The following is a 24,377-nucleotide window of genomic DNA, read 5'->3' as shown; positions in this document are numbered from 1 at the left end:
TGATACTTTTTGTAAATTATTATTTACTAACCTTTATTTTGCTTGTATCATGGATGTTGTACAAGTTGATATACAAGAACATATTTTTGTGATGCATGATGGATTTTTATTTAAAGGGATTCGACTATGTGTACCTAATTGCTCATGGCAATTATAAATTATCCAAGACATATACAATGAGAGACCCTTTGGGTGGGATAAAATAGTCCATCAAGTTTAAACAAGTTACTTTTCTAACTATGTGTACCTAATTGCTTAAGGCCACTAAAAGTTATCCAAGAATTATAAAATTAGACATTTGGGTGGGATAAAACAATTCATATAGTCTAAACAAGCTATCTTTAGCCTAGGAGAACTATACATGCTATGCATGTTATGGGCATGCCAGCCGGAAGCACACTGCGGCGCAGTCATAAGGCAATAGCACGCACAGCGGGCCGCCCAGCCGCACGCACCGCCTGGCAGCGTGCAACACGCACCTGTTATGGGCCACCGCCCGGCAGCGCGCACCGCACTACACGGCAGCAGCAGAGGCAGCAGCACGTAGTCATAGGCAGCAACACGCACAGCGGGCCGCCCAGCCGCACGTACCGCCCGGCAGCGTGCACCACACCACACGGCAGCAACAGAGGCAGCAGTGCGCACCGCACGGCAGCACCGACCGCGCACACAGTCGGCACCGCATGGCAGCGGCACCATGAGCCGCGCGCACGCACTGCGCGGCAACGGCACCGCACACACGCACCGCGCGGCGGCAGCACCATGAGCCGCGCGCACGCACCCGGGCAGCAACAGCAGAGCGGGGCCCACATGACAGCTCATAGGGGTGGGCCCACCCTTATCAGGACACATCAAAGAGAACTTGCCACTAGCCTTCCTTATCTTAACCTTTATCCTTATCTTATCTTATCTTTATCTTATCTTAAGTAAGAGTAAGTTACCATTAGGAGTAGGTAATTAGGAGTTTGAGTTTAATTAGGAATTTCCTTCTGTAATCTCCTATTTAAGGAGCTACGAATTGAAATAAAACATTATTCAGTTTTCCAGTCAAGAAAAGAGTGAGGAGAGTTCGGGTGGTCTCTTGGACAAATCACCCAAGTGAGAGTTCGGGTGGCCTCTTGGACAAATCACCCACTAGATAGGCAAAATAGGGTCTGTGCATAAGACCAAAGGCAAGGGAAGATCAGGGGTTCCTGCCGTGGAACGACCCGTGACGCGATCCTACGCTCGGGCCCATAACAATGCATGCCAATGTTCTGTTTAGATTTGGGTCTCGAGTGGAGAACATTGACATGTCCACTTGTGATTGGCTGCATAGCCTATTATACACATCATGGCAAGCAATAGATCTTGAGTGCATCAAATCTAATACAAATATGCACATAATTTTAATTTTGACACCCTCTCTTTGTAGTTTAATTGGAATGGAGCTTGTATCTCCTACTCACAAAGAGGCTATCCATAATACCCACAACCACAAGAGTTGCAAATAGGGAACAAAACTAGCTTGAGATGACTCCGGATCTCTTGCCTACATCTACTCACAATGCACTACCTCCGTGCAATGATAACATCCCCATAAGAGGATAGGATGTTAGCCATATGTGATTGTAATGTTATGTGGGTAAACATGGACAGAGTTATTATGGGCAAGAGATCCGGACTCGTTGAGAGGGCTTCAACTTCGTTTGAACTACCTTTATAAAAATCAGCATCAAGAAATATTGGTGATATAAAGTATAAAAGATGTTCCCAATATGCATGAAGTTGGGTGAATGTGGCCTAAAATTAAAAGTCACTTTCGAGAAGCTACTATGATAACTTCAATGGAAAGTCAATTTTTGGGCTCATGTATATCTATTTTCAACTTTCTAGATTTTCAAGAAACAAGGATTTATAACTTCCAAGTTTTTTTTGGCTCATACAATCACAAACCACTGTATGAAAGCCTTTGCGAACATAATTACCAGAAGAAAAGTGGGAGATGGGGACGTTCGTCTCCCGCCCATAACTCTCCTCCAAGATCTAACCGCCTAAATTCCAGATATTTCTCTCTCTCTCACAATCTCCGAAACCCTGTTCGCCCACTCAAATCCATCCATTCATCCTTCTTCGTCGTTACGTCACCTCAGATGATTGTTCAGGAATCAGGTACGTCTGATATCGTTTTCTTTATCCCCATCACTAGGATTTCAATGCCATTTCCACTTTTAGCTTGTTTTCTTGAAGGCTCGAACATTGAGATCGTTTCTTGTTGCTTCGGTTTGTTTTGTTCAGGGTTCTTTTATGTTTGTTTTGGATGATGGGAAGTTTGACCCTTGATTGATCATTTCTGACTTATTTAATCAAGATTTTGATTCTATTTTTTTTAATGATGAATGACGAATGGTGAATCTCAGCTGGGCAATATTCACTTCCCATGTGTTTGTGATTTAATTAATGTTTATTTCCGTTGTAGCTTCGTAGTTCTTAAGTTTTTTTTGACCCATTCGATTTCCAACTGTTTGTCTGTGTGGTCCTTCGTTTTGCACGTTGGTTGGAATTTCTTGAGATCGTTCGTTTTGGGTTCGTTGGAGGTGTGAGCCTTGCATTTTTCTTTCAAGGAGATCCTAGAACAGCCACATTAGTGTCACTGTGACCAAATTGTCTTGGATCGGGAGTTGCTCAAACCATGGCGAGGTAGGTGGTGTTTTTTGGTGGTCGAATTAGATTTCGTTTATGGGGAGTTGTGTTTTTTTTTTTTTAATCTTTTTGTTCATCAGCGCGTTGTTATGTTTGTCTAAATTGCCATGGCTGCTGTTATGCGAGATTCATTTCTCACATATGCCATAGGAAGCAGGGGTCCAGTGGGAGCAACTCCTGGAAGAACCGGGCATCCCATTTAGACTCTAGCTTGTTCATATAGATGCCTAGAGATTTGGGTTGGGACCCAAAATCTAACACCATTTTGTGGTTTTTCTTCCCTCACTTCCCCACCCACACCAAGACTAATAATTTTTTGAATCTACTCTGGCATGAATATGAATAAGAGCACAAGAAAAAAAAAGAATTGCAACTTTGTGTATGGTCTATAACTAGCTTTTTTAGTCTATGGGTTCTCCACAAGTATGTTCTTCAGTTTCCACATTGTCTTGATTGACAAAACCCTATGGTACAAAACCTTAGTCTGCTTTTTTTACTCCCCCCTGGCCATCTTGCCCCAGACTATCCTCTGGTTTCAGATTTGGACTATCTAGCCTCAAACTTGGTTCCCTATCGATGGAGCTCTCTTCTCCCCTTCGATTTTCCAGTTCAGCTACAGATTTTGAAGGGATAGACAAAATATTCAATGCTACAGCATCTTCTTCCTCTAAAAAGAAGTTGTTCTGTGTCAAAGTTCTATGCGTCTTGTTGTAAAAGACATTTCCCCAACAGATGGAAAGGCAGGCCCAACAGCCGAACTATGACTGAATCTTCTACTAACAATTCCTATGTATTAGCCAAAGGAGACCATCTAGATACTGTAACTGCACCACACTCTATTTGATAGCAGAGTGCATCAATCTCTACCTCAACATCTGATGCCTCCAACTGTGCTTTACAACTCTCAAAGGGAGTTACAATAGTTGTGCATTTCACTCTCAGTTTCTTTACCAGCTCCTCTGCTATGATTTTCCAGTCCCTTGGTGGTCTACTTGTTTCTATAACTAGCCACTTTTCCCAGTCCTCCTTTGAAGCATTGACCACCATTCTCCTTTCACATGAAGCTCCGCCTAATGCCAGGGCCCCTACTGCCTTCTTTGCTTTCTGTAGATGCTTCACTTTTGAGTACAACGATTCTGGGGCTTGTGAACCAGTTGCCAATATTAGAAACTCTTTAAGTATTTGAGATTTCCTACCACCCCTCACCCTTCTTACCTTCCGGGAAGCACACCATCTACTTTTTTCCTGAACCGAAGAATTCTTTCTGAGAATTGACATAACCGTTAAGTGCTAATGGAAAAATTAAATGTCTAATTTTCCCTCTATTATTCCTCAAATTTTCAAAATAAAACCAAAAAATTCATGAATAGGAAGCAGATCGCTGTTCCCTCTCACTCTCCATCTCTGTTTTCTGTCTCCGTCTTCGTTTTTTGTCACCACTGGTTCCCTTGTTTTTTCTCATTCAAGCTAAATCACCACCACCATTGCAACTTCTGGCAGCAAATGAACTGGAATCGGATCACCTTTGAAAATTACTGGAAACTGACATTGGCGATGGATTGGAGGTGCAGATATCTGAGGTTGTTGCAGGACTAGGGTTGCTGCTGCAGCTGCTGCTGTTGATGTCAATTTGAATGTGGTGGCCGCTAGAACAAAGCCTTCAGTGGACCTGCCTTGTAAGAACTGAGAGCGAATACCAGTAGGATGGAGGTTAATATCCTGCGCAAAATTCGGGGCTGCACCTGAGAGGGCTTCGTGTAGAAAATTGGTTGCCACCACCATCGCAGAACCACCACATTTTCACCAAAAAAATTGCAACCTCCAATAGTTGCCACCTCTGTATTTGACTCTTCAGACCTTATTTGCAACTTCATGCCATTCATCAGATTGAAGACTCTCTCCCCAACTGAAGAAATCGGTCACCCCAAACATCTAGTAAAAGAATGGTTGCATGTTCTATAACTATTTTACATCCTTAAACATTCTACAAATAACTTCTTGGTTTTGTGAGGTTCAACCATAAAGAAATCGCTTTTCCCCTTCTTTTTGGTTGAGAGATTTGAGTACCTAACAAAACCCTCAAATTTCTCTTAGAGAGGAAAATCCAGTCATCGTTTCTTGTTTGGCTAAATTGAATTAACAGCTTTCTGGTGTTTACTCGTTGGTATTTATTGGGTTGGAGTTTGATTTGTGGTTTGTGTAAGGCAGCTGCATTATATAAGGCTTTGCAGGGTCCTCAATTATATCCCAAGACCAAGATGATTGTGGGAAAGAAGGGAATCTGTAGCTTGAGTAAGGCACGGCTGATGTTTGTGCAATTTGTGCTTGAACCACTCTGGAATGTCTATTGGGCAACTCTTGAATCCGATGCAACAACAGCAGCAGCAGATGGCGCTACTATCCTGCGGGCAAACTCATAACCCCAATTCTTTAGTTTTTGCTTCTTTCTGGGGGCAGCAGCAAATGACACTGCTATCTGAGTGCTGCTGAAATCTTCTACTTATTACTTGATGACCGCTGAAACCACCTTGCAAGCAATTCTAGGTTTGGAGCAGCACCATCTCTCGGTGTTGTTTTTGTATTTTCTGAAAAGAACAGAACAAATAAGCAATTGGATTGGTCCGCTATCCATTACTTGCTTGTCTATGAAGTGAAATGCTGAGGTTCCGGTCTCATGAATGGATTAAACATGAAGCTTGTTCAGAGAAGACCGATGTTTACAATTTCAAAGTAGTTTTCTTCGAGTTGATATCTGGGATGAAGGCAGTGGATCACAACAAGGATAAGAGGGAGTTGGTGTTGGCAGATTTGGATGCTTCCAAGGCCTATGAGTGGATTTGAACGATAAATTAATACCAGTTACAGAAAGGGTATTACTGTCAAATTATAACAGTCATGTGGTGTGACATGTGAGCAGATTGTGACGGATTGTAATGGAACCCTAACGACAAGGGAGTAATTAGTCAATTGTCATAACTAGTAGGGGTACTTTAAGATATAAATATACAGTAAGGGTAAAGTTTGTCAATTAGCTAAACATGATATATCTTAGAAATCATAATAGATTTGATATATTTTTAAGTTAAGATTATATATTCTTATAAATGATTAATTAATATTTTAATTTACACTAAATAATAAAATATTTATAATTTTCAAAAAACAAAAAAGTATTGTTTATAAAATATTTGAGAATTTAATGTATTTATCAATAAAATTTTAGTATTATAGATATCCCACTATATTTGTTGTAATGTATTTCTTCATTTGTATCATAAATATGCATTTCTTATGTATTTATACCTTATTTGTGGTTATTTCAACCTTCAATTTAGTGTTATTAATGTATTTGTGGGATTTATAGCAATTTCCCTAATGTATCCAAGCATATCTATATCTTTTCACTGTATTCATGCATTTCCAGAGTGTATCCGTATCTATATCCAAGATTACAGATATGATACATGATGCCAATACTTTGATCCTTGGTTTCTTGTAATTACTTTTTGCTAGTTCAAGGCAAGGTATGCCCCGGATGGTATTAGGTAATCCAAAATGTGATACTTCATCTTTGTGGAGTAAGCATATAAACACATGTTTCTAGTTCTACTTTTTGAAATACTTTATATATGTGGTACCAAATATCTAGTTTGCCAAGAGTATTTTAGTTGGGAAATAAATTCAATTTCCTTGAGTCCAAAATGAAACTCAAACTGTTAGTTGATAGATCCTTCAAAAATAAAAATAAAATAAAAACTGTTAGTTGATAAAAGAGGAAAAATGGTACAAAGTCTGAAGCTAGTGGCAGTGGTCTTTTTTGGAATGATTGTTTTCTATTTGGTAACTGATTGATTGCTTCCTATGATGTGGTTGCTTCCCACCAATTAAGAAAATTAGTTAGGTTATACATGCATTTTATTTTCCCTTAATTTGTCATGTCTGTAACTTGCAAATTAATCTCCCCCCTCAAGTCAGCTTGCTTAGGCTAGAAGGTTAACTCTCGTCCTCTGATCCTTCTTGATTAAGTCTGCATGTACTTCCAATTGGAAAACCATTTCATGGAACTGAAAGATAAAGTCCATCAACTGTCTTCTGCAGAAAATCTGCTGTTTCTAATTTTAAACAGGCGGAGTACACATGCAACTGGCCAACGTTAAACCAGTAGTTAAATTCATTCCATGATCTTATTGCTTGAGTTCATGGCCCTACATGCAGGGTGCCCCAGACAATGGGGTCCCTAAGAGATATTCTAGATGAATTGAGAAACATCTGGAAATTGTAAGTTGTAACCTAATGGATTTGATTTGTTTTAGATTATCTTTGTGGTTGGACAGGTTTAGGTCCATAACTTGTTGATGTTGAGCATTAAGTGGATGTTTGGATCTTGTCTTAGTTGTTGATTATGAAATAAAGGTAATGATAATTTATTGGTTGAAGTTCTACACTAGATCTATTTTGGTGCAAGTATTTCCAGATTCTGGATTCTTTGTCTGCTTATGTTTTTCTGGGAAGGAGGGGGTGGGGGTCGGTGGTGGTTACTTTGTCCTAATATTTTATCTCCAGTAGTATTTTACAGTTATTTCTTTTTCCCTTTTTGTCACGGTATTTGAATAAAAAATTGGATCTGGATGTAGTTATGATGTACAAGATGGGCATATCAGGTGTTCTTAAGACAGTTTTATATGCATATTTGGATGCATTAGACTCACTGGATGGTCCCCCCATCCCTCATTTGCCGAGAGAATTTGTGATCTGTAAATTTGTCACAGTTCAAGTACTTTGATTTTTATTTAGATATTTATTGGAGTAATGTTTCAGAAACTTAAGCTAAAATGGGGAACTTGTTGTCTCAAGTAATGCACTGTGTTTATACATAAAGGTTCGAGTATCAAAAAAATTGTCATAGTTTGCTTATATCTTCCATCTGAGATGGTGTGCAGTTTTAAATTTGTGATAGACTCTTTCCACCATCCAAAAGAATGCATTCAATTTTTTTTTATCAGAAAATGGTTACTTTGATCATTATTTAGATATTTATTGGAGTAATGTTTCAGAAACTTAAGCTAAAATGGGGAACTTGTTGTCTAAAGTAATGCACTGTGTTTATACATAAAGCGTTCGAGTATCAAAAAAATTGTCATAGTTTGCTTATATCTTCCATCTGAGATGGTGTGCAGTTTTAAATTTGTGATAGACTCTTTCCACCATCCAAAAGAATGCATTCAATTTTTTTTTTATCAGAAAATGGTTACATTCAGTTGCACATTCAATTAGGTTAAATTGGCCTATATAATCCCTTATGTGGGACCCATGCAATTATGGGCCGTTGGGTCCTCATCCACCATGACATGTGTGGATCATAGTTGTCAAGGCATCAAGGCACCCATGGAGGGTCACCTTGCTTAATCGCCAAGCAGATTTGTACATGGTGTTATGAAATGCTTTTACATTCTTAATTTTTTGGGATTATAATTATAAAATAAACATTTTTAAACTAAAATGTTCATTTTCTGTGTTTATATTACTAGTTTTTTTTTATCATTTTCTTATTTTTTAGGGTTTAATCAAGACATACTTTGCTAAATGATGTATTGAACCCTCAAAAACTTCAAAACCTGAACCAAGAAGTAGGGGAGAACCTAAAATTTTGTCTAATGATCTGATCAACACATTTTCTTCTTCTTCTTCTTCTTCTTCTTCTTCTTCTACTTCTTCGCTTTTGCTTTTCTTCTTTTCCTATAACAAAAATAGGGGCTCATCTCAACCCCTATATTTTCTGAATTTTCTCGTTTCTTTTTCTTCTCACAAATATGCTGATTTTGTATACTTTAACATGAGGTTTATGCTTTTCTTATGAAAATTATGGATAATTGTTAGGGAAATCCATCGCCTAGGCGATTACCCTAATATATATGATTTTGAACTTAAGGTTGTGGTTGTTTGCAATGCAAATAAATTTGCACTGATGCAAAACTATGACAGTACAAATGATTTGAGTGTAAATGTTGGCCTATTTTTGTTTCAAATTTTAGCTTATCTTGTTTGATTGTAGTACAAATGAAGTAAATAAGACATGAAGCAGAATAAAGTAAAACCCAAAACAAAATTAATTGAGAATTTGCATTTTTTTCATTTGCACTCCCATGCATTTGTACTAGTGCAAATAAAATTGCATTGCAACCAAACACAGCCTAAAGAAATCCGTCGCCTAGGTGACTAGGTGAAAAGGGTGCCCCCTTGTTGCCTAACCTCACCTAGGTGCCTTGAAAATTTTGGTGTGGATTGATGGTTAAGAGCTCAACTTAAAAGTCCATTTTAGTTTGAGCTTTTTGCAAAATTACTCTTTCATGAAATTATGATAATTGCTCAGTCAGTGAAGTGTCTTAGGTATTATGCTGTAAATCCTAATACGTGTCTTTTGTGGTGGTTTTAGAGGATTTGTTAATGGATTAGGAGTATCCAAGTTGTATACAGGATACAAGGAGATACAAGCATCAAACCAAGGCCAAAGCCAGACCGCAACCAAGAAGAGACTCGGTCCAAGCCACCCTTGCTCAGCACCATGATAGGCATTTTCCCCAAAACAAGCAAACAACTACCCCAAAGAAACAGCTTCCACCTATTTAGAACCGAATCTCCATGGAGTCACTAAATACCAAACCCTAACCAAAACTCTATAGCTAACTCTTTTTTTTTTCCCTTTTTTTACTCTTCAACATTAATCTTGACTCCCATGGTGCATATTGTTTGCTGATGACATTGATGACATTGTTTTAATTGATGAAACTAATAAATGATTAAATGTAAAATTAAGTTTATGAACAAATATCCTAGAAAGAAGGAATTTTAAAATAAGGAATAAAACATGATATATGATCTGTCACTTTAATAATAATGCATGCAAATGAGGACACTTAGGATTGGAGATCAACAGTCAAGAAACATGTCCAAAAAATGAGTGGCAAAATTGCATATGCAGAGATGGATGAGTTGAAAATCTAGAAAGAATAGGGTCAGAAATGAAGTCATTGAAAAGAACCTAGGAGTAGTTTAGCTTAAATAGGTACTAAAATGAGAGAAAGTAGATTAAGATGGTTTGAACATGTGCATAGAAGACCACCAACAACACCAGTGAGAAAAAGTGATATGTTGCAAGTTGAAGGGACTAGAAAGGGTAGGGGTAAGACCAAATAGGACATGGGTTGAAGTAGATGGAGAGAATTTAAGTTCCCATAATTTAACAATGATATGACATTGAATGGAACTGAATGCCAAAACAAGATTCATGTTACTGACACCATATTAGTTGGGATAAGGTTTGGGTGATGATGATGATCATTGGTCTTGATTCTATCATGCTTATTTTGATTGTGTTCTGGATGTTTGCATTATCTGTTTTTGGTATCCAACATCTTCACCTTTTCATTATGAAAATCTGGCCAAGAGCTTATTCTTCTTAAAGACGGTACCTCAAAACATTTCCCCCCTCCTAATGATCTGAGCTGTTGTGTAACTAATTACTTTGTAACGATTTGTGAACAAGCATTGCCTTCACAATGAATATAAATTCAGTCATGTCCAAGGCACTGTTTTGCATGTCTGAAGGCTCATCAATTTGGCAATTTGGCTTTTTTCCCTCCAAGTGTGAAACTACAGGTACTTGTTATCTGGGACAGATGTGTTAGACTAAGAGACATACAGAAAAGTGGTTTGTTGATGTTATTGGGGAGATCCTAGATGCATTCATTGGCTTGGTGCCTTGGTGATGCAGAGGATATTAGGTGAGCACATTATGTCTACATGTTCTTTTGCTTATCTTATTAATCATCATATGGTTAGAGTTTCCTCATTTTGAATTTTATTTTTCCAAAAGATAAATGTTGATTAATTAATTAGACTATTAGAAAAAACATCCAAGGCAAAAAAAAAAAAAAAAACAAACTAAAAGTTCTCTTTTTAGAAATGTATTCTTTAAAAAAGAAATGAGATTTCTATTCTTATCTGCATGGTAAAACAATTCTTTTCCTTTTGCAAGAAAGGAGAGAGAAAAGATGACGATGCCTTTTCTTAAATGAAAAAGGAAAATGCAAGAACAAGAAAAATAAGGTAAACCTTGTACCCAATCAACATAAACCAATCAATTGGTATTTGTAGAAAAAAAAAAAAAGATGAACCCTAGGTCCAAAATCTAAACGCGAGATGGAATGATGAGAAAGATGGAAAAACCCAGTAGTTAGAATTTAATGACAGCTTATCCACAGTCTTCAAGGTGCTAGGGCAACGCTAGGCGATAGGGGAGTGCCTTGTTGCCTAGTCACCTAAGTGATGGTTTTGTTAAAATAAAAAATATAAATTCTAGAGTAATTTCCTAGGACCTAGGTTTCATGGTAATAAGTAGTAATCTTTAACTAGAAATTGCCATAATTCTCATGAAATATGCATGAACCTTGTAGCCGAAGATAGAAAATCAACATATTTATTAGAAGAAAAATAAAAAAAAGGAAAAAAACATACAAAAAACATAAGGGCTGAGCCCTTATTTTGTCGTAGGAAGAAGAAGATGGTGATGAAGTCCTATTGATTTCAAGTTACTTCTTATCTATCAATTCAGGTTTTAACAGCTGAAGACGCTGAACTAGAAAGCTTATTGCTTTGTCCTTTAGCAACAAGTTTTTAAGGAGGTTGTGGATTCCTTAATGGCTGAAATTGAAATTGGATTTATCACTATACCCTTGAATGTTTTACTATTTATTTATTTTACCAACTAAAAGACAAAGCAATAAGTCTTTCAGTTTAGCAACTTCAGTTGTTATCAAATTGCCCCTATGTCACTGACTTGTGTGTTGATTGAACCTAAATAAGAAAATAATAAAAAAAACTAGTATAAGAATAATAATATTAGTACTATTAGCACTATAAACCCACGATATGAATAATTTAGTCTAATAATATCCTATTGTACTACTATCACTGACAACATAATATTATAAAAACATTATGTTGTGTCTTGCATATAAATATTTGGGTGTTTGGGCATGCCAGGCAGCCCTCCAAGTGTGTTTTATTGCCTAGGTGGTGTCACCTTGATAGCCGTGCTTATCCCTCATTTTCTCTCGTATCTTCATCTTTATTCAATTTTAATAAAATAATTTTGCTATTGTTCAAAAAAATAAAAACGTTAGAAGCAATGTTTGGTATACAAGGATTGACAATGTGCTATGCCTAATGCACTGCGTAAAAGAAACACAATTTTGAAATTGAAGTTGACAATATGCCAACTAGTAAGAAAAAAACATATTTATGTAGCAGTTAGCTAGTCAAATTTGGTGCCTTGTTCCTTAGGGGACCTTGCCTTTTCCTCTTCTGGGTAGGAAGTGATTGGATTAAGTGTTGAACCACGTTTGAACCTTTGAGGAGAAGCATGCTCCAAAAAATTTTCCTCGGAATTTGTGTAAGCACACAAGTGAAATTTCTTGTGAAAAATGCCAAAGGTTTAGGAGTTATGACAATATCCAGTCTAATACAAAAAAAAAAAAGACCATATCGAGTCTCTACCCCTCTCAAGACCCTTAGATGTTTGGGACCAACAATGGGTAATGGCCTTTAAGAAGTGAACACTTACAGTTACTGCTGTGTTTGTTCTTGCCTTCTTGGTGCTCATGCATGCCGTCTCATGTGCAAATGAAATGTGCTGTTTGTAAGTTGAACAATAAAGTTTTTCTAGCCGAGTCTTGAATACTGAATTGAGAAATAAAATTAAGTTGATAATAATACTATGATTGAGCATAAGTGATTGTGTAACTGCTTCCAAAGTTAAAGAACAATACATCTATTTTTTTTCTACTATAAATTGGGCAACAATGCTTTTGATGTTGCACAGTGATTGCACCAAAGGCTCATGTTCATGTGAATGAGTAGCAGAGAGACATACTGGAGCCATGAAAAATGATGGAGAGACTACAGAAGATATAGAGATACATAAATATCTGTATCTAATTTGCTGCTTCAAATGTGCTTTCCAGTTGTTTGTTTAATTAATTCTTTGAGGCTTTTATAATATATTTGGCAGATAATTAGTCTAATCCCCTGAATTTATCAACTTGTATTACTCCACTGAATGCAGACACAGCTTGAAATGGCAAAAGGTACCAGGGGCCGGTGCATTGCTTCCCGTCAATACAGGTCAACTCCATATCCATTACCATCTTGCCATGGAGAGGTTATGGAGAAGGAAATCAACCAGAAAAAGTCCAATGCCTTGGAGAAGAATGACTGGGAGGATGCAACCTGTTCAGTGTGCATGGAGTATCCTCACAATGCTGTCCTCCTCCTTTGTTCCTCACATGACAAGGGATGTCATCCCTACATGTGTGGTACCGGTTATCGCTATTCCAACTGCCTTGACCAGTTTAAGAAAGCCTACACCAATGTGAAGTCACCCCTTCATGGGCAAACATGGCAAGGCTCAACGAACAATTCAACTGTTAGCTCAGGCTTTGGTTGGTCCAACGAGAAGTGTGAAGTAGTGGAACTCACATGCCCCCTCTGCCGGGGCCAGGTGAAGGGGTGGACAGTGGTCGAAGCTGCACGTGATTATCTTAATAACAAGAAGAGAAGCTGTATGCAGGATGACTGCTCATTCGTTGGAACATACAAAGAGCTCAGGAAACATGTCAAGGAAGAACACCCATCAGCACGACCTCGAGAATTGGACCCCATACTTGAACAGAAATGGAGAAGGCTTGAACGTAAGAGAGAGCGTGATGATGTGATCAGCACACGCTTGAGGCAACTCGAGAAGGGCTTCCACCACACACTGGATGAAAATCTTCGTGGTGGAATTGGAATCCCTCGTCTTGCAGTTCCTACTGGTGGAAGTGGCACCACAGATGCTAATGATGATGAATCTTCTGTTGCCACCCGCCGAAGAAGACTGTTGGAATTGGCGAGGTCAGAGAGGAGGTTGAACTGAAGAAATAGGAGAACATTGATAGATGTGACATAAGAAGCTTTTAGGGGTAGGGGTAGACCTGTTCATGGGCCGAGTGGCCCGACGGGCCAGGCCGGGCCGGCCCGACGGGCCAGGCCGGGCCGGCCCGACCCCCAAACGGGCTTGAATAGGCTTTTTGGCCCGCGGGCTTAATCTCAGGCCAAAAAGCCTACCCCGCATAAAATTCAAGTCGGGCTCGGTCTTTGCCAAAATAGCCTGGCCCATGCTCGGCCCGACCTGGCCTATAGTTAAACTTAAGTAAACCCGGCCCGACCTATAGTTAAACCTAAGTAAAAACCCTATGTGATGTCCATTTGAATAAATTTTTTGATTTGAGAATGTTGTTGATTCACTTGTAGGCCCACTGTTCATTTAAATAGGGAAAAAAACATCTAAATTAAAATAGAAAATGTCCATTTGAATAGGGAAAAATTCGAATTTCTTTTATTAGGTCGGGCTTCGGGCTTTTTATCAGGGTCGGGCTGGGGCCCAAGTTATAGGCCCGTTGGTCGGGTCAGGCTCGAGCTCAGGCCTAACATTTTTCTGTTAATAAAGAGTCCAAGCCCGGCCCGAGCCCGGTTCGGCCCGACCCATGAACAGGTCTAGTAGGGGGTAAGAAAATTGTTTAGTGAAGATAGTATTCTACTTAGGGTGAGAATAGACCACAAGAATTTTAATTGGAATAAGCTTGCTTTATTCATGACAATAAGGGATTTAAATACAAACTAGGTAGCCAAAAATTATTCCAAATTAAATAATAACTACATGACTTATTCTTAAGCAAGCTTGTGGACATGATCAACAACTATCCCATAATCTTCTATGCTACGTGTCATGGTTCATGCAACGTGTAATGCACTTGCATGAAGTGCAAGTCTTATGCATGACAACTCTTAGTCAAAATGCTTTGGGTTCTTCATGGGCACTCTTTGGGATTTTCTTGGTTTATCAATACCCCCTCCTTTGGTTGGAACCTTGTCCTCAAAGTTCATATTTATGAACTTGTCTTTCATTTCTTGAGTGTTTTCCCATGTAGCATCATCTACTGGAAGTCTTTTCTATTTGATCAATCTTTCTTCGACAGTTTTTGACCCTTTTTTGACCCAATAGGTGTCTAAAATTCCCTCCGGTTCCATAATCAAATCACCATCTTCAGTCAGTGGAGGTAACTCAGTACTAGCAACAATTGTTTCACCCAATTTCTTCTTTAGAAGGGACACATGAAAGATCAGGTGAATGCGAGAACCTTGTGGTATCCCGCCTGTAATTAAGCATTCATAATGACCATTATTAGTACGAAAGGCAGTTTTATGAATGTCTGTGGGATGCACTCGTACTTGGTGGTATCCCACCCATAAGTCAAGTTTGGTGAAATAAGTAGCTCCATGGAGCTCATCAAGCATGTCATCAACTGTAGGAATTGGAAATCTATCTTTGATGGTTACAGCATTAAGTGCTCTATAGTTGGTGCAAAAACGCCATGAACCATCATTCTTCTTGACCAATAAAACAGGAGATGAAAAATGACTAGTGTTATATCTTATAAGCCCCAATTTTAACATGTCATGAACTTGTTTTTCAATTTCAGCTTTTTGAAAATAGTCATACTTGTATGGTCTAACATTAATGGGCTCGATTCCTTCTTTCAAATTGATGTGATGATCTATTTCTCTTGTAGGAGGGAGGTGCATCAGTTCTTGGAACAAGTCTTCAAATTTCCCCAATAATTGTTTCATTTCAGGATTGACATCCTATGACGTAAGATCGGCTGCGGGTTGAAGACAAATAGCAAACATGGAACTCCCTTGCCATATAAGAAAACATTGAAGACAAATAGTTCCATGTTTAAGGCCGGTCTACCCCCTGATCCACTCGCTGACCTGAAGCACCCCCTGTAGAGATGTATAGAGAAGACCCTGATATGATACATATCGAAAATTTGAACCTTGGTCTGAATTATTTTATTTTATTTTTTCAACTCATGGGAAAACCATGGTTTTAAAACAGTTGTTGGTCCGGGTGGACAAAGTGTTTGACTCTAATCACCAGTGGTTTCAAATTTAACCCACCATTAATCCAGTCAGTTGAATCATTTGAACCGTCATTCAGTGATAATTTTGGGTCTAATTCTCATAAAATCCAACTTATGGTAAAAAACTGTCCGATTTTATAATTGAACCATAACAATGCTCTCAAATGTTTGATTGGGTTAAATCATAAAGTGATCGATCAACTCAAAAACCAGTGGGCAAAGTGATTCAGTTTCTGAATTGGTTTTTAAAACATGTGGACAAACTGTCTCTTATAAATTGATAACTAGTCATTAGTCATTTTGGCCTCTAAGTAAATGCGATAACCAGGTGTGATACTTGGATCCTATATTTATGTATAGCACGCAATTAAAGAATGAGACTTTCTTATTTAGCTTTTTCTTTTATTTCTGTAAAAGGCTTTAATATTTAGTTTACAGTCTTTGATTTATAAATGTAAGACAATGTAGCGTAACGCCGTGAACCTTGGAATATGCTAAATGTGCAATTTGGAACATCTGTGATAGGGGGTAAAGTTTTTCGTATTTTCAAAGAAAAAGTGCAACCTTTCACCCTTTGATTTACTTGTTTGTGGTAATTCCATACCAGTATACATACATACGGAGGGAACTAAAAATCGGCATTCTCATCTTTATGCCTCGTTTTTGTTTATTAATCTATCAATTAATTATGTTTCTAGCACAAATATTTGAGGCAACAAGCAGAAACGTATACTTTTTGTAGGATAAATAAATAAATCAATTAACTGATAAGAATTCCCAAGTATAGAAATCAATTAAAATGCAGTTTCGAAAACCATTAAGGATTTGTTTGGTTCATGGCTGAAATTAGAATTGGAATTGGAATTGAAATCAAAATCTTTCAGTATCATAATTCATATTTTCTGTTTTAGTTCAAATAGCTAAGAATTGAAATAAGTTGGAATGGGATTTCATTTCTAAGTGAGGAAAGAGAATGACCATTCCACTAGGAATGAAAATGGGTTCCAATTCTGCCCAACCAAACAGTTGGAATCGGAATTACCCATTCCAATTCCGATTTCAGACACCTATTCCTGTGAACCAAACTGGCCCCAAGGATCTCAGAACTTCTTTAATAACTTATTCATTGAAAAACAAAGTAAAAGTTGTTCAGTTCAGTTCAGTCATTTCAGCTATTGTCAGGTTGCCCCTTAGTTTAGTTAATTCCAAGATCAAGCTATAAGCTATAGTTGGAATGCTTAGTGTCCAATACTTATGTAAAATTTAGTTACTCTTGCATGTATGGTCATAATGAGTCTTTGCACACATATAATGAAATACATTTCAGACACAGAATATATCATTCATTGCATGAAAATCTAGGTTTGTAGGACAATGTATACCCTCAGAGCGAAATATTGTTGTAGATTAGATTTATTATTGAATAAAATCAGTTTATGTATGTATCATTCATCGGATGTATTTGTATGTGTCATTGGTTGTGTTTCTGTGTTTTGACATTGATCTACATTTTAAGATTGTGATTATTTATTTGAGACATTCATAACTAGTATGTCATATAAATGTTTCCGATCAATGGGTTTTGGAAGTTTATTCAACTAAGGTTGGCACATTCATACTGCTTTGAACTAGTGGAAGAAGTACGGGACCTCGCATAGATCCGGACTGCAGCCTACCAGCAAAGAGTGGCTTGGTACTATAACGCCCGGGTCAAGAAGCGATACTTCCACAAGGTTCTCGCATTCACCCGATCTTTCATGTGTCCCTTCTAAATAAGAAATTGGGTGAAATAATTGCTGCTAGTACTATGTTACCTCCTTTGACTGAAGATGGTGATTTGATTATGGAACCTGAGGGAATTTTAGACACCTGTTGGGTCAAAAAAGGGTCCAAAATTATCGAAAGCTTGATCAAATGGAAAAGACTTCCAGTAGATGATGCTATGTGGGAAAACACTCAAGAAATAAAAGACAAGTTCATAAATATGAACCTTGAAGACAAGGTTCCAACCAAAGGAGGGGGTATTGATAAGCCAAGAAGATCCCAAAGAGTGCCCATGAAGAACCCAAAGTATTTTGACTAAGAGCTGTCATGCATAAGACTTGCACTTCATACAAGTGCATTACACGTTGCATGAACCATGACACGTAGCATAGAAGATTATGGGATAGTTGTTGATCATGTCCACAAGCTTGCTTAAGAATAGGTCAAGTAGTTATTATTTAATTTTGAATAATTTTTGGTTACCTAGTTGTCATTAGCCGTTAGCGTCCTATAGTTGTTAATTCCCATTTGTATTTAAATCCCTTATTGTCATGAATAAAGAAAGCTTATTCCAATTAAAATTATTGTGGTCTATTCTCACCCTAAGTAGAATACTATCTTCACTAAACAATTTTCTTACCCCCTACCCCTAAAAGCTTCTTATGTCACATCTATCACAGTTCTCCTGTTTCTTCGGTTCAACCTCCTCTCTGACCTCGCCAGTTCCATCACTCTTCTTCAGCGGGTGGCAACAGAAGATTCATCATCATTAGCATCTGTGGTGCCACTTCCACTAGTAGAAACTACAAGACGAGGGATTCCAGTTCCACCACGAAGATTTTCATCCAGTGTGCGGTGGAAGCCCCTCCAGAGTTGCCTCAAGCGTGTGCTGAAGCTGACACCATCTCCTGCTTGGCGACGTAAGAAAAGCACAACATTAAATAAGTTGCTATCATTAAAGTGCAACCCATAATTCCCATCATCATCCTCGTCAGCATCCATATCATCTGTATCAAAGCCATAGTGGTTGCCTTCTATCACGTAATCCCCTAGGACCATTGCTCTTGGAATCGATGACCTTATAGTGCTGATCACATCATCACGCTCTCTCTCACGTTCAAGCCTTCTCCATTTCTGTTCAAGTATGGGGTCCAATTCTCGAGGTCGTGCTGATGGGTGTTCTGCCCTGACATGTTTCCTGAGCTCTTTGTATGTTCCAATGAATGAGCAGTCATCCTGCATACAACTTCTCTTCTTGTTATTAAGACAATCGCGTGCAGCTTCGACCACTGTCCACCCCTTCACCTGGCCCCGGTAGAGGGGGCATGTGAGTTCCACTACTTCACACTTCTCATTGGGCCAACTAGAGCCTGAGCTAATAGTTGAATTGTTCGCTGAGCCTTGCCATGTTTGCCCATGAAGGAATGACTTCACTTTGGTGTAGGCTTTCTTGAACTGGTCAAGGCAGTTGGAATAGCGATAACTGGTACCACACATGTAGGGACGACATCCCTTGTCATGTGAGGAATAGAGGAGGAGGACAGCATTGTGAGGATACTCCAAGCACACTGAACAGGTTGCATCCTCCCAGTCATTCTTCTCCAAGGAATTGGAATTTTTTTGGTTGATTTCCTTCTCCATAACCTTTCCATGGCAAGATGGTAATGGATATGGAGTTGACCTGTATTGACGGGAAGCAATGCACCGGCCCCTGGTACCTTTTGCCATTTCAAGTTGTGTCTGCATTCAGTGGAGTAATAAAAGTTGATAAATTCGGGGGATTGGACTAATTATCTGCCAAATATATTATAAAAGCCTTAAGAATTAATTAAACAAACATCTGGAAAGCACATTTGAAGCATCAAATTAGATACAGATAATTATGTATCTCTATATCTTCTGTAGTCTCTCCATCATTTTTCTTGGCTTCAATATGTCTCTCTGCTACTCATTCACAAGGACATGAGCCTTTGGTGCAGTTACTGTGCAACATCAAAAGCATTGCTACCTAATTTATAGTAGAAAAAAATAGATGTACTGTTCTTTAACTTTGGAAGCAGTTACACAATCACTTATGCTCAATCATAGTATTATTATCAATTTAATTTTGTTTCTCAATTCAGTATTTAAGACTCAGCTAGAAAAACTTTATTGTTCAACTTACAAACAACACATTTCATTTGCACATGAGACGGCATGCATGAGCACCAAGAAGGCAAGAACACACACAGCAGTAACTGTAAGTGTTCACTTCTTAAAGGCCATTACCCATTGTTGGTCCCAACCATCTAAGGGTCTTGAGAGGGGTAGAGACTGAATATGGTATTTTTTTTGTATTAGACTGGATATTGTCAAAACTCCTAAACCTTTGGCATTTTTCACACGAAATTTCACTTGTGCTTACACAAATTCCGAGGAAATTTTTTTGGAGCATGCTTCTCCTCAAAGGTTCAAACGTGGTTCAACACTTAATCCAGTCACTTCCTACCCAGAAGAGGGAAAGGCAAGGTCACCTAAGGAACAAGGCACCAAATTTGACTAGCTAACTGCTACATAAATATGTTTTTTTCTTACTAGTTTGCATATTGTCAACTTAACTTTCAAAGTTGTGTTTCTTTTACGCAGTGCATTACGCATAGCACATTGTCAATCCTTGTATACCAAACATTGCTTCTAACGTTTTTATTTTTTTGAACAATAGCAAAATTATTTTATTAAAATTGAATAAAGATGAAGATACGAGAGAAAATGAGGGATAACCACAGCTGTCAAGGTGGCACCACCTAGGCAATAAAATGCACTTGGAGGGCTGCTTGGCATGCCCAAACACCCAAATATTTATATGCAAGACACAACATAATGTTTTTATAATTTTATGTTGTCAGTGATAGTAGTACAATAGGATATTATTAGACTAAATTATTCATATCGTGGGTTTATAGTACTAATAGTACTAATATTATTATTCTTATACTAGTTTTTTTTTTTTATTATTTTCTTATTTAGGTTCAATCAACACACAAGTTAGTGACATAGGGGCCATTTGATAACAACTGAAGTTGCTAAACTGAAAGACTTATTGCTTTGTCTTTTAGTTGGTAAAATAAATAAATAGTAAAACATTCAAGGGTATAGTGATAAATCCAATTTCAATTTCAGCCATTAAGGAATCCACAACCTCCTTAAAATCTTGTTGCTAAAGGACAAAGCAATAAGCTTTTCAGTTCAGCATCTTCAGCTGTTAAAACTTGAATTGATAGGTAAGAAGTAACTTGAAATCAATAGGACTTCATCACCATCTTCTTCTTCCTACGACAAAATAAGGGCTCAGCCCTTATGTTTTTTGTATGTTTTCTTTCCTTTTTTTTTATTTTTCTTCTAATAAATATGTTGATTTTCTATCTTCTGCTATAAGGTTCACGCATATTTCATGAGAATTATGGTAATTACTAGTTAAAGATTACTACTTATTACTATGAAACCTAGGTCCTAGGGAATTACCCTAGAATTTATATTTTTTATTTTAAAAAAACCATCACTTAGGTGACTAGGCAACAAGGCACTCCCCTATCGCCTAGCGTTGCCCTGGCACCTTGAAGACTATGTGGATAAGCTGTCATTAAATTCTAACTACTGGGTTTTTCCATCTTTCTCATCATTCCATCTCGCGTTTAGATTTTGGACCTAGGGTTCATCTTTTTTATTTTTTTTTTCTACAAATACCAACTGATTGGTTTATATCGGTTGATTGAGTACAAGGTTTTCCTTATTTTTCTTGTTCTTGCATTTTCCTTTTTCATTTAAGAGAAGGCACCATCATCTTTTCTTTCTCTCCTTTCTTGGAATAGGAAAGGAATTGTTTTATCATGCAAATAAGAATAGAAATCTCATTTCTTTTTTAAAGAATACATTTTTAAAAAGAGAACTTTTAGTTTTTTATTTTTTGCCTTGGATGCTTTTTTCTAATAGTCTAATTAAATAATCAACCTTTATCTTTTGGAAAAATAAAATTCAAAATGAGGAAACTCTAACCATATGATGATTAATGAGATAAAGAAGAGAACATGTAGACATAATGTGCTCACCTAATATCCTGTGCATCACCAAGGCACCAAGCCAATGAATGCATCTTGGGTCTCCCCAGTAACATCAACAAAGCACTTTTCTGTATTTCTCTTAGTTCAACCCATCTGTCCCAGATAACAAGTACCTGTAGTTTCACACTTGGAGGGAAAAAATCCAAATTGCCAAATTGATGGGCCTTCAGACATGCAAAACAGTGCCTTGGACATGACTGAATTTATATTCATTGTGAAGGCAATGCTTGTTCACAAATCGTTACAAAGTAATTAGTTACACAACAGCTCAGATCATTAGGAGGGGGGAAATGTTTTGAGGTACCGTCTTTAAGAAGAATAAGCTCTTGGCCAGATTTTCATAATGAAAAGTGAAGATGTTGGATACCAAAAATAGATAATGCAAACATCCAGAACACAATCAAAATAAGCATGATAGAATCAAGATCAATGATCATCATCATCACCCAAACCTTATCCCAACTAATATGGTGTCAGTAACATGAATCTTGTTTTGGCATTCAGTTCCATTCAATGTCATATCATTGTTAAATTATGGGAACTTAAATTCTCTCTAACTACTTCAACCCATGTTCTATTTGGTCTTACCCCTTCCCTTTCTAGTCCCTTCAACTTGCAACATATCATTTTTTCTCACTGTTGCTGTTGGTGGTCTTCTATGCACATGTTCAAACCATCTTAATATACTTTCTCTCATTTTAGTACCTATTTAAGCTAAGCTACTCCTAGGTTCTTTTCAATGACTTCATTTCTGACCCTATTCTTTCTAGATTTTTCACTCATCCATCTCTGCATATGCAATTTTGCCACTCATTTTTTGGACATGTTTCTTGACTGTTGATCTCCAATCCTAAGTGTCCTCATTTGCATTCATTATTATTAAAGTGACAGATCAGATATCCTGTTTTCTTCCTTATATTTGAAATTCCTTCTTTCTAGGATATTTGTCCATAAACATAATTTTACATTTAATCCTTCATTAGTTTCATCAATTAAAACAATGTCATCAGCAAACAATATGCACCATGTGAAGGGATGAGAGATCCATCCTATGGACGCCCAAAGATTGCGGAATAAGGGGCAAATTTCAAAAATTTTATCTCTCCCTTCAACTGGGAATCGTATTCCCTATTTAGAAAATCGTATTTTCAAGGATCAATCTTGAACCATAAACTGAATCAGATCTGAACCAAAAGGAGTGGGAGAGGATTATACCTGATACAGAGAAATACTATCTCCCAATGAAGGTGTTCACGCCCAAGGAAGGATCCAAAATCTGCTCCCACTGAAGATGGCGCAGTGAAGGATGGAGCAGAATCAGCAATGTTCTTCAAAAGAACTTGACCCTTCGCAAGAATCAACTGGACGGCTTGTGAGTACAGCTCCAATCAATCTTTTCCCAAAAGATTGAAATCATGATCCAATCTTGATTGCTCCCAAGAACTGGAGATCGAACTGAAGGAATGCAATGGCAGGAAGGTGGCGGCAGAAGAGAATTCACAGTATGCAGGAAATCTCTCAATCTCTCTTTCTTAAAGAGAAGAATGCTATTGATGTTGTTATATCTATTCTTCAAGGCTGCCGCCCCCTTCCCCTTTTATAATCTTAAAGGGATCAGCTCCTAATCAGATTAGGTGTTGCTAATCCAAATCATATTTGGGTTAGAAGTCCCTTAGTGATAAGGGATAATCCTTATCTTATTTGCAGATCAGATCAGCTGTCTCCTAATCTAATTAGGAGGTTTCCAGATCTAAATCTTATTTAGATCTTGGACTCTCTGAGTGGATAGGGTCTAAGCCCAATCCTTTTAGCTGACCCACTTCAGAATTTGCCCCCTTTAAATGACTGATCAAATCAGCCCAGTTCGAAATGGGCTTAAGGCCCATTTAAGGTTATGTACTCAAAAACCTTCCAAATTGCTGCCTAGTTGGGCTTCCTTTTATGGCGTGGGACCCAAGCATTGATCTACACATCAGCCACATGGGTTCAGCCCAGCCTTTGTTACAAGGCCTGGCCGAATGCACTGCTGAAGACAGTGTACCCCTTGAAAACCCATCAAATGGGCTCTATGGGCCCAACACTTACACTAAGTGGTCCCTGGGCCAAGCCACCTTGTAACACCCAGGGACTGTGGGCAGATGCAAGATTAGCCCATCAGGTGTTATCCTCAATGGTCTTACACTTAACCTCTCAGCCCATAATGATCATACATTGCCCGGCAAGAGATGACTTCTCCCTCGGCTGCAAGGAACAGTGTTGCACTCTCCACTCATATGGATCCCGGGAATTAAAACCTTCTTGCAAACATTTTAGAAACCATATATATACTTTTATATCTTATATAAAATATATTTTGCAAAACAAATCTCAACGGTTGAAATCGGCTGCCGGCAGTCTTGGTTTCCATCAGTGAGAGTGCATCCCCGATCATTACCTTTGTCTGACAAAGGGGCTGATCCTATCACTATGATCACCCACTCAGATGAATTCTCAGACTGTCCCAACATACCCAGGTTTTGACCCCCGCTAAGGATCTCACTGATTGGTACATCAAAGATAGCCCAATCCGATACCTAGTGCAGTATCATAATCGAGTCTAGGTTTCGGGTGTAACTTTCCAGTTTTGCCCATCAATCTCCAAGGTCCAGGGCAATACTGGAAATCTGGTCCAGTTCAAAGATTCAATTAATCCTACACTGTATGTGCCTAGGGTCTCACCCTGGCAGCTGAGACAGGCCACCCCAACCGACTTGGTGGCACCACAGTGTCAGCCTTGTCAGGATAGGTCTCCCCAGACCGACCCACCGGCTGT

The 24,377-nt window shown here is 38.2% G+C and overlaps 2 protein-coding genes across 12 annotated transcripts; one reads left to right on the top strand and one right to left on the bottom strand.

Moving 5' to 3' along the window:
* The first annotated feature begins 1,645 nt into the window (after positions 1-1,645).
* Positions 1,646-15,774, top strand: LOC104590904 (uncharacterized). 11 transcript variants are annotated; one of them, XM_088896403.1, is made up of 5 exons: positions 1,649-2,151; positions 7,017-7,095; positions 10,326-10,463; positions 12,806-13,632; positions 15,351-15,774. In XM_088896403.1, the coding sequence occupies exons 4-5, from the start codon at positions 12,818-12,820 to the stop codon at positions 15,397-15,399; spliced, it is 864 nt and encodes a 287-aa protein (XP_088752529.1). In that variant the 5' UTR covers positions 1,649-2,151; positions 7,017-7,095; positions 10,326-10,463; positions 12,806-12,817; the 3' UTR covers positions 15,400-15,774. The 11 variants fall into 11 exon arrangements, 8 of the variants coding, with proteins under 8 accessions (XP_088752532.1, XP_088752529.1, XP_088752528.1 ...); XM_088896402.1 differs by lacking the exon at positions 7,017-7,095 and adding an exon at positions 6,781-6,960; XM_088896404.1 differs by lacking the exons at positions 1,649-2,151; positions 7,017-7,095 and adding exons at positions 2,158-6,674; positions 6,781-6,960.
* Positions 15,775-18,206: 2,432 nt separating this feature from the next.
* On the bottom strand, positions 18,207-19,196 carry LOC104590905 (uncharacterized). The gene has a single exon (XM_010249673.2). It carries the CDS (start codon positions 19,194-19,196, stop codon positions 18,207-18,209), a length of 990 nt encoding a protein of 329 aa, XP_010247975.1.
* Positions 19,197-24,377: the final 5,181 nt, after the last annotated feature.

The sequence above is a fragment of the Nelumbo nucifera genome, chromosome 1, assembly GCF_055504915.1.
Source record: "Nelumbo nucifera cultivar China Antique chromosome 1, China Antique-T2T, whole genome shotgun sequence".
In the NCBI taxonomy this organism is placed as follows: Eukaryota; Viridiplantae; Streptophyta; class Magnoliopsida; order Proteales; family Nelumbonaceae; genus Nelumbo; species Nelumbo nucifera.
The sequence above is the reverse complement of the archived record's forward strand: the minus strand, read 5'-3'. Positions and strand labels throughout refer to the sequence as shown.